The sequence below is a fragment of the Magallana gigas genome, chromosome 9 (genome assembly GCF_963853765.1).
Source record: "Magallana gigas chromosome 9, xbMagGiga1.1, whole genome shotgun sequence".
Taxonomy (NCBI): Eukaryota; Metazoa; Mollusca; class Bivalvia; order Ostreida; family Ostreidae; genus Magallana; species Magallana gigas.
This window is the reverse complement of record NC_088861.1, coordinates 3,328,529-3,339,948: the sequence shown is the minus strand read 5'-3', so window position 1 is coordinate 3,339,948 and position 11,420 is coordinate 3,328,529. Positions and strand designations below refer to the sequence as shown.

The window sequence follows — 11,420 nt, the reverse complement described above, 5'->3', positions numbered from 1 at the left end:
AGAAGATATATACAAAAATTACATTGTGAAGAAGGATTAGTACATGTACACATAGCGTTGTGTTGTCGCAATACGGGGTTCTGAGTGTGCGGCGTTGCGCCAGGCGGGATGTTGTTCGCGTTCCGAGTCAGGTTGGTGCGGGATCTGGGTTGGGTGTGCGAAAACTTGCATACCGTTTACGTAAAGTCTGTCAGCTACCATTACAGCTTTTTTCCCTGTCGTTTGGCTTGTTTGTATTGGGGATATAGTAGTTTCCTTCTATCGTTTATTTCCTTTGGGAATTGTTCGTTTATCCCAAACGGTTTCCCTCTGAGTGTGGTAGATGCCGCCTTTCTGACCTTTTCTCTTTCTGTATGCAGTACAAACTTTGCTACAATTGGTCGGGGACGGCCCTGTGTTTTCCTTCCCATCCTGTGAACTCTGTGGAACTGAGGTTCGTCAGTTATATTCATCTCTGACTTGAGAAACTCCTTCAGGATTTCTTCTGTATTTTCTTCTTGGGTTTCCAGGATCCCTTCGAATATCAGGTTGTCCCTCATCGATCGCATCTGGAGGTCAAGGTGTCGTTCATTTAGGTTCTCAAAATCTGATCTCATAGAATTCAGTTCCTTCATCATGGTATTGTTAGCATTCGTAATATCTGAGACATTTTTTGTGATATCCGAGATTTCTTTCCTTTGGTCCTCATACTGTTTATTGATGAATGACATAATTCTCTTTTCCATCGACCTTCACCTTCATTTCTTTTAGTTCCGTATTTACACTCGTGGAATTCCGTTCCAGATCAGTGAGTCTTTTTTCAATGGTATCAAGTTTGTGAAGTTTAGCAGACATTTGATCAATATTTCTTGACATGGACCTAAGGGCTTGCATGATATCTATGTTTTGTGGCTGTTGCTGTTGTTGTTGGCCAGGTATTGGCGATAGAAATCCAGCAAATTGACTTTGGGGACCTTGGGGCCCATAGGGGGCGAACGAGTTCCATGTACAGATAACATCACTGTTTTGCTGCATCGTTGAGTATTAGGCGTAGAATGCTGTGCTTGTTGTGCAATAAAACTGTTATAAATACTGCTGTTTATCATAGATTCCATACCATGGAGACTTGGGACAACAGAGGTTTGAGGATTACTCACGTGAACCTTTTGCGATCTCTCACCACTCACGTTGATCGTCTTATTTTTCCGTTTTCGTTTATTCGAGCGAGTCATTTGACCGGCACAAGTTGTTTCATAAATATGTTGACACTTTCGAACACAAACTAGTACATATTTTACAAAATAATAGAAAAATCACTCCCTGTAGACTGTACCTGCCGCCCTTCTTCACGCATGCGCAGCCAGAAAAATGAGATTTTTAAAGAACGTGCTAAAAATACCGGGTTGCTAATTATAGGAAGCCCTCATTTTTAATTACTTGCTCATCATTAGTTGACACGCATGGACTTCAACAACAAACAATACAAATGTAGGCGGACCAATTAATTGTTAAGAAAACACAATCACACTGCGTACACATTTATAATTTTATTGGCAATTAAAATCATTTCATGATAACTTTTATTTAACAACCTTCTTAAAATATGATAATGGAATCGAAAATATTTTATTTGCAATTGCTGCACAAGTATTAAATTCAATACTTTAATAATTTTTTATTTAATGACGATATTTTATCAGATTTTGACAGAGATTATAATCGAAATACTTGGAGTGTTTTTTATTCTTTTTTAAAAAAACATTTTATAGCTATTTAAAGAGCATGCAAATTATTTGCCATTCGAGGAGATAAGGCACGCTTGTATACGATACTTTTCCATCGATAATTTTACCGTGGCGGGGACAGGTAGATGATGAGTTTACCGTGATGGGAACGCAGTATACCTGTCTCACCTGGCCGATCACCTCGATGTGTTTATACATGTACCGTGACGGGGCGCGGGAAACACGGGATCCACGTTGCCTGCACTGTATGTATGAATCAGGGGGCCCATAATAAGTTCAGTTTAAACCACCTTAACTTCTGGGGGTTAAGGTATCCCGACTTCATGTTTTAACGATTTGGAAGATTATTTATTAAGAAACCAGATAGAGGGTTTTACTTGTCCTTCTCTTCAAATACAGGATGATTTATTTGCTATGTTGAAACTCTGTCTACTTTTTTATGCCGATGACACTGTCTTGATATCTGAATCTGCGCCTGATTTACAAAAGGCAATAGATGTGTTTGCAAATTATTGTGATATATGGAAACTTAATGTCAATATAGCCAAAACAAAGATCCTCATTTTTTCAAAAGGTGCAATGTCAAAGCGAAAATTTTTGTATAAAGGAGTAACTATTGAAAACGTAAAATCATTTTGCTATTTGGGTATTGTTTTATCAAGAAATGGAAAATTTAATAAAGCTAAAAAACATTTAGTAGAACAAGCGTCAAAGGCATTGTATGGTGTTTTACGAAAAATACGTTATTTTAGCCTACCAATTAATTGTCAGTTAGACTTATTTGACAAGGTCATTAACCCAATTTTACTTTACTCGTGCGAAGTGTGGGGTTACGAAAATTTAGATATTATTGAAAAGGTACATTTAAAATTTTTGAAATTTATTCTTAATCTTAAATCTAGTACTCCAAATTGTATGGTGTATGGAAAAACTGGAAGGTATCCATTGTCGTCACTCTTTGTTAAAATTAAAATGATAATGTACTGGGCAAAAGTTTTGACAGCCCACGATTGTAAACTCACTAATGTAATCTATTGTTATTTTTATAGATGTTACAAAAATGGATCTTTTATACATCCATGGATAAAATGTATACATGATATACTCAACTCGTGCGGGTTGTCATATATATGGGAAAATCAAACAATATGTAGTTATAACTGGCTTAAGTCAATAGTTAAAGAAATATTACAAAATCAATTTGTACAAGATTGGAGAAGTATCGTAGATAACTCACCAAAATGTATTAATCATCTTGTGACGTAGTCTTAAAGGGACTTGGATACAATTTGAGCTCAACATTTTCAAAATTAATTTTTTCAATCGTTATGTCTAGAATTGTTAATATAGATGTTTTCTCTGTATCTCGCTTGTAACATGACTTCTGTCACACACTGGTTTTCACCGTCGTGACTAATTGTTTGGGGAAATTAGTTCAAGGATCAACCTGTGTCTAATTGCAAGAAACTTGCTTCCACAGCACCTGAATGAATCAAAATAAAATCCGTAAATTTAAGTAAAACTGTCTTTATTGAATTGCCGCAAGATGGAAAGTGTAAGAAAATAAATGAAATACACAAATAATAAAAGCATGTTATAGAATCAAAGAAATAACAAAAGTTCCGAAACACAATAAACAGATAAACAAAATATAGACATAAAAAGAAATCAAAACAAGATCAAGCACACGGCTTACCTATAAAATGTTTCCTTTGTAATAACATGATGGATCGAAAATGAATTATCGAAAGAATAAAATAATTACTAAGATTTTAACATGTTTAGAATTTAGCGGATAAAATTTCTATTTTCGTTTTGTATACGTTAACTTGTTTATCTCCTCGCACAGAAGAGTTCTATCTAGCAAGGCGCGGTAAAGTTTAAATGGCCAAAAAGTTAAATCTTAAGGGAATAAATTTTAAAGTAGAAATCAATACGCAATAAGCATAATTCAAAGTGTAGATTAAAAAGATTACAAAGTTATTTAATTAAGGCGGGCAATTTTTGGCAAATAACAATTTAACATTGAAGTCATGAAACAATTTAAAAACTATCTAATTAATTAGATTAAGGTATTGAAAAAAACTATTTCAAAAATATCCTTAATTTAAAAATAAGTAATAAAAACCTTAAATGAAATTTAGCTTAAATAATAAAAAGAATAAAACAGTAATTTCAAGCTTACCTGAATGAATCAAAATAAAATCCGTAAATTTAAGTAAAACTGTCTTTATTGAATTGCCGCAAGATGGAAAGTGACTTTGTTAAAGTCACCTACCATTGCGGTCAATCTACGGACTTGCTGTTATAGTTAAGTTTAAATTGATAAATTTTAAACTTTTAATGTAACACTTCTAACATTCAAATTTTGGTGAATCATTCAGAATACTAAAGTTTACTATTTTATACATAGAAATCAAACATAAAATTTTCATCTCAAATCGTGTCCAGGTCCCTTTAAAAAAGTATAAGTCTGGGTGTAGTGAGGTACCTTATCTACCTACATATTTTGGACCAGTCATTATTATGTTAAGGAAAGGGTATTTATATTTCTTGTACATCGCTGTGTGCCATGTTGTAAAGTTTGCATTGCATGTAATTGGTTGACAGTAAATACCACATTTACAACAAAACTTCACTTGTTATCACTTAATTCAATCTCTATATGCATTTTTTTGCGTAATAAATCTTGAATCAGAAAATGAATGTAGTTACGTTTTAACAGGTTTACACCCAACCTGGCCCGCTACACCTGGGGCAGGAAGGGCCGGAAACGACATGTCCCTCCTGTCGGAATCGCTCGTCCGGAAACCCCGTCCTCTCCCGGTAACCCGCGTATATCTCTGTGGCCTATGTACAAAACCACACATATTTATTACAATTGTTTAATATTGTTTTATTATTTGCTACATGTTCTTAACTTGTGTATAATATTTGACGATGATTCATTTGTCCGTTATTTCGTTATTACAGTATCAAATTTTTTCCATACAAATCATTCATCTTAGAAAGTCATGGACTTTCTCCTATTTACACCAGCAGAATCAGTTTCCTTTCAAAGTTAGAAATATTCAAAATAAAAAATAATAATTGGGGGGGGGGGGGGGGGGGCAAACGAAAAAATAAACCAAAATGCATCATGGGAATGTTTAGAAAAGGAAACCACTTGGTTTCGTCCCCCGAATGATTGGGGTTATTCAACCCGCATGCTATGCATCGATTGTTAAGAAAGCAGGCTTCAGAAATATTAGCGAACAAAACGTATATATGTTATTGTAATTTGTCTGATCATTTCGACCTTTATTTAAAGCGATGTCAAATTCGTAATACAACCATACCCGTCTCCTCGTCAGGAGTGAAATTTAACATGAGGCGAAATAACGCGGTACCTTTTAATGTCGTTTGTTTTGTTAGCAAATTTTGTACTTATTTTTCTTCATTGAAATTTGGCATAATTGACGGGTAAAGCTACTGCAATGTCTATTATTATACACATATTAAGCATAGCCATCGTTTAAAAGCGTGCATAATATTTGATATAAAATCAGACCAAGCAGCTAAAAGAAGAAACAATGAAAAATGTTTGGTATTTTATAATTCCTTCCTTGAAATTATAGAATATGAACATTTTCGAAATTATCATACACATTTGACGGAATAAAACTCTTTATTTATTAATTTATATATATTAGTATTTATGGTTTAAGATGCAATTATGTTTTCAAAGTTTTCTTAATTAACACATTACAAATTTTTTTGCTTGTTTGCTTGTTTTGGAAAGGAAAAAAAGCCAGAACGAGAGCCATGCAGCCCACAAACTCATTACATACAGATTCTTAGATAACGTTCTAATCCACTGCGATACACTTTTATGTAATCTAATCTGAAGGGTATTCCGGTATAATTAAAGGAACTTATCTTTTTTTGTTGATAATATTTTTTATGAAGATATTGAGTAAGTTTAAAATGTTTTTTACAAGTCATTTTGTCTAAGAAATGGTAATTCTCTACATTACATTATTTGAAAACAGCTATAAGACTCGAGCTGCTTTGTTTACATAACAATCAGTTCTTACCTCTATATCTCGCTTGTAACTTGACTTTAACATTCAATATTTTGGTCAGTCATTTAAAATGCACCAGTAAACCATTTTATACATAAAAAATAAAAATAAAATTTTCCAATTCAAATCGTGTCCAAGTCCCTTTAAACTTTTAGAATATAAGCCATTTTTAGGTTAAATTGTAGATTATAGCAGCTGCCTTTTTTCAAGCAAAAAGAAAGTAAAGACCTTTGGAAATCCCAGTGACTAAATTCTGCACTAGCAATAATTATGTCCCGTTTTATAAGTAGATGGATGCATTTAAATAAAAATGATGGAAAAATAAGAAACAAAACTCATCATACCCTATGCAATAACTGTTAATGTTCGTTTGAAAAAACGTAGAGCTTAAAAAGAAAACCAATAATTGTTTCTGTATTTTCTCTCATGCCAACAAACTATTAAGCATCATTTTATGGTTGTTTTGGATTTAAGCACACATATCATGATTTAAATACACCTGATTACTTGGGGATTAGGTCCGCACTGTCTAGGTTGTCTAGGTTATCGGTTATCGTTGTCTAACCACCGACCTGGTCCCTTTTTAAAGTTTTAACCACTTTAAAAGAGGCACGGTCACTATTTTGGTCAAAAGTTATTTATTCGATTTTGATGTATACAATGCTTCAGTAAGGCATTTTTAATAGGCAACCAGATTTTGAGTGCCATTCGTTGAGATATAAGCGAAGTACATAGCTTCTAATGCTTTGCTATGTAAACAAAGCTTTTTTTTACATTTTGAATGTTGAAGTGAAAATTCCAGTTGTAGACCTAAAATGAATGTGTTTAACGTAAGGAACTGTTTATCTATCCTTAAAATTAATCATTAGATAGACAAATCAGCTTGAAAAAGATTGTTTATGGTATATTGCACCTATGTAGACAAAAACAGCTAGGGCACGAGCCTTGTTACCATGATCACAAAGAATTGTGAGCTCTGTATCTTGCATATAACTCTACGACCGAGTCTCAAATTTTATTTGATTTTTAAAAATGCATTCCCAAAGCATTGTAAATAATAAAAGCAGAAAAATATAATTTGACCAAAATCGTGACCAAGCTCCTTCAACCCAATAAGTAGGGTGATTCCAAGTTTTCTTTCTATGTTTAGTGCCCAATCAAAAACAAACACAAATAAACAGAAAAAACACACACGCTATTTTTGGGATACGTGGTTGTGGTTTTATTGGAATCGCCGACTTGTGACATCTCTATTGCAAAATAGATATATGCAAGGACCTTCATTTTTATAAAAGTTGAAAATATGAACATATGAAATAATGCTATGTTGTTGATTTAATTCTTGTCCTTTTGATTGTTTGTAAATTGTAAATGGAGTTCAATGATACACGTAACAAATATATTAAAAGTTGCATGCATACCCATGTATTTTCTACTTTCGTCAATAATAGTACTTCGAGAGTAAGGCGATTTATTAGGAGTTCCGGGGGGGGGGGGGGGGTTGTTTGGTGTTTTTGGGGGAGGATGGTTTTGTTATTTTTGTTATTTTTATTTTATTTTTTTTTATTTTATTTTTATGGGTGTTTTTTTTTTTGGTTGAATATTTACCTTATAGTTGAGTTTCCGCCTCCTATTACCTTTTATTTTTTAATTAGACTCCTTGAGGCTGACTTTTACTATTATTAGCATTCATTTCCATGGTTAAAAGTACTTAATTTAAATTCATTTGGCACAGTGTTATATTACAAGACTTTGTATTTCGTTATCATTTTAGACATTTCATATATTTTATTCACATTTTTATTTCTACATAATATCAGTGTAAGTCCTCACTGATCAAAACTCCCATATCATTATTACATGTTTTTACTTTAGGTACAAGAAAACAGTTTATTTACTGATGATTCAAAGTGTCTAATTCACACCAGTTAAAGTATTTGACCTTTCTGTGTGTGTGTGTGTGTGTGTGAGAGAGAGAGAGAGAGAGAGAGAGAGAGAGAGAGAGAGAGAGAGAGAGAGAGATTTTGCAGTTATCGTTCTTAACAAAATCGAGTATAAGCTTGTCACATGGAAATCCCCTTGGCTAAATAAAATATTTTTGGTACCACCTTACAGTTTACATGAATTAATGTCTCTTTATCGAGAGAATATGAAAAACAGAGGGTAAAAATGGTCATACTCAAAACAATAACTTTTAATGTTCGTTTTTAAAAGTAAAAGTTGAATAGATCTACCAATATTTGTTTTGCTTATTGCGTTATTTAACAACAATATATTAAAAACTTTTTTACTCTAGCTTTCAATACCAGATGATATATAAAGATTTAAAAACCATTTATAGATTGGGGTAGGTCCGGAGCACCTAGGTTACCAATCTATGATACATCAATACCCCTAGTGCATCATAAGACCTCCCGTTTTCGCATTTTCTACAGAAAATCGTCAAAATTTACATACAGTGCTCTCCCATGTTATGGAGGTTGAATGTACAACAATTTAATCATCACAACTACTTATAAGAAATTTATATAATATACAAATATTAAATCATAGCGTTCATTATCAATATTAATAAAAGTACAATATAATCAAAATAGTTTCACCATTTTAGAATTTTCAAATTTTACAATATTTGACTAAAAATATTTAAGAAATATTTGTAAAAGTAAAAATTGTAAAAGCCCTGGCGGGATTTGAACTCATGACTTACAGATTCGTAGTGAATGCCCTAACCCACTGAAATACACTGTTAGGTAACCAATTAGGAAAAGAATTTTTTTTTTTGATTCTATTGTTTATTTAGGTAGGAATACACCATAAAATGGAGGTTCCCATACCTACATTTACGTGATGTATCATTAAAGTGTATACATTTCATATTGTAAACATGTAATCATACATTAATTGAATTAATTTTTTTTAAAATCAGGGGGAAAAAACAGAAAAAGGAAGACAGATCATTTTTTAAAATGTTTATTTGTAAGGAAATATAATCATTTCTGAATAAAATAAAAACTTCCTATGACCTGACACTCTTCAAATAATGCTCGATGATACATTAAACAAAACGTTTATGTTGTACCGAATAGGTATTTGTATTTTTATGGGCTGCAAACTACAGGTGGATATTAATTACTTAACATCTTTAAAATGAATAATATATTGGAATTTTTACGTTAAAGGCAAACCAAAGAAACATTTTTAATTTATCAACCCTCCGATACTGGGGTTAGTGTCACCTTTGTGTGAATTCAATCAAAAACAAGAGGAAATCACAATCTGATTAAAATTAGACGCTCTAAGCGGTAGCGGATTCTGAACGTGTAATTCAACATGTAATTAGATTGCATGAATGTAAACATATTAGTAAGTTTGAATGCTGACATTCGGGTACCTATGCTGCGTATAAACATTAATTATCATCTTGTATGTCTACATAATCTTCATAGAAAAAAAATTGATAAATCGGGAGCAGAAATATGCTACCAATGTATACATGTATAGTGCATATTAGTGTAAGAACTAAGGAAGGTGAGGGGTATCTATGTGTTATCCCGGAATCTATACCCCTTGCTCGGGATTTGAGCTTTCTTTACATAACGTCTTTCTAGAAATAAAAAGATAATGATTAGATAGCTAGTCCCAAGTCAAAAAATTTGATATCGAAGGCAGAGAGAGAGAGAGAGAGAGAGAGAGAGAGAGAGAGAGAGAGAGAGAGAGAGAGAGAGAGAGAATAAAATGCAGTTGTCTTTCTTTCCAGAGAGAAATATTGTATAGACCTTAGGAAATCCCCTAGCCTAAATTTAGCACTAACCCATAATAAAGTTCCGTCCCTTTTATACATTCCTCATTTTATGCCTCTAAATCAATCATTTGACACATAAACGAGGTGTAAATTTCTTTGTTTATAAATCAATTATTTAAATTGTTTGTTTTAAAAGAGAAAAAGCTAGACTATTTTTGCAATTTTTTTGTATGTGTATTTCATATCTGTAAATTACCCGTTAAACACCCGTTTTACTTTAGACGCAATATTCCGCTCTATATGTAGCTATACAACACAACTTATATACATGGCAGGTCCGGAGCATCTAGGTTACCACTCTATGATACATAAATATCCCTAGTGCATGATACGACCTCCAGCCATTTTCGCGTTTTTTACCGTAAATTTTGAGAAAACAAAACCAAAGATGTTATTTTTTCGTGAAACATAATTAGAGTAAATCCCAATCTCAGCTACACACATATCTGCTGCTAAGTGGGTATTCCACACCAAAATCCTATTTCATGAAACTTTTTTTTAAATACTGCTTTCGAAATATATTTCTTCATTGAATAATTAATGAAATTATATTATTCTTTATCTTTTTTCTTTCTTGGGGAGGGGGGGGGGTCAGCGAGAAAGGAAAAGAATTATTCTGCAAAAAAATTAGCAAAAAACCCAATTAAACAAAGGATCATCTAGGGTTTTTAATGACCCATGCATAAAGTTTTATAGTGCAAGAACAATTCTAACATATGTATTAAAATCAATCTATTATTATGAATTTAAAATATAAATACCACAACAGTTATACACACTGTATTTCTTTTATTTCAGGTATCATTTATAGGCACATGCCAAATTACAAAAGAAAAGCTGTCAATGTGACAGCAAACCGGGTTATCTTTTATGTGAACTGTATCCATAATCCATGTCGAACCTAAATTGATAAACACTACCTAACGTATCCAGTGAAATTAAGTATCCTATATGCAATATTTTGCAAAAAAATAATTGATATTGGTATTGATATATTGATATAAAAATTGATATAAGCTGGTATTTTTTTCATAAATAATCAGAAATCAAAATCCTAGCAATATGTACACCTCTGATATATGTACAATTGATCTGCAAAAGAACAACTTTCTATCTTGAAAACTGTAGGAGTTATCCGTACAATGAGGGTACCCTTTTGGCAGCCCCCCCCCCCCCCCCCCCCCCGCCATTTTCATCATTTTAATAACCGGATTTTCAATTGGAAAACCCGCTTAAAAATTCACAATTTATTTATAATACCGGTATATGTATGTTATCATTTTGAAAAGAATATAAATTATATATACATATATACCACATTTGAAAAAGAGGTTTTAAAATCATATTCTGGGTACGTACATATTTCCGAAATATATAACAAAACCTAAGAAGTACACCATCATATAAAAGCATCTGTACATTTAAATTTGTATGAAAAATTCAAAATCGGTTTTCTCATAGTCACAGCCATTGTCTTATTTCCATGTCCTGCAAACTTCTATAACATGAACATGTGACATATTTCCAGTGTGAAGTAAATTGTTCAAAGAGCCTGCATTGTTTAATTAATGCCCAATATGACCTCGACATGTACATGTACAATATATAAATAAATAATGGCTTTAACCTGAATTAACACTTACATATTGTCCTTTAATTGATTTTGTGCAGTATTTGATTTTTTTAATCAAATTTATTTGAACATGTAATATGCAGAAGGCTGTTAATTAAAATGGTCCTTTAATAGCCACAAGTATTTCAAGAAAATTGAAGTCATTGCCAACTTGTCTGTGTCATATACAACTTCAGCTTCATGAATTGTTTTTT

The 11,420-nt window shown here is 32.4% G+C and overlaps 1 protein-coding gene across 1 annotated transcript; it reads right to left on the bottom strand.

The window, feature by feature from the left end:
• Positions 1-200: 200 nt before the first annotated feature.
• On the bottom strand, positions 201-710 carry LOC136271422 (uncharacterized). The gene has a single exon (XM_066071436.1). The coding sequence runs from the start codon at positions 708-710 to the stop codon at positions 201-203; it is 510 nt and encodes a 169-aa protein (XP_065927508.1).
• Between the last annotated feature and the right edge of the window lie 10,710 nt (positions 711-11,420).

Coding starts and splice junctions, on each gene's coding strand:
- LOC136271422 (XM_066071436.1), bottom strand. CDS start 710: ATGTCATTCATCAATAAACAGTATGAGGACCAAAGGAAAGAAATCTCG.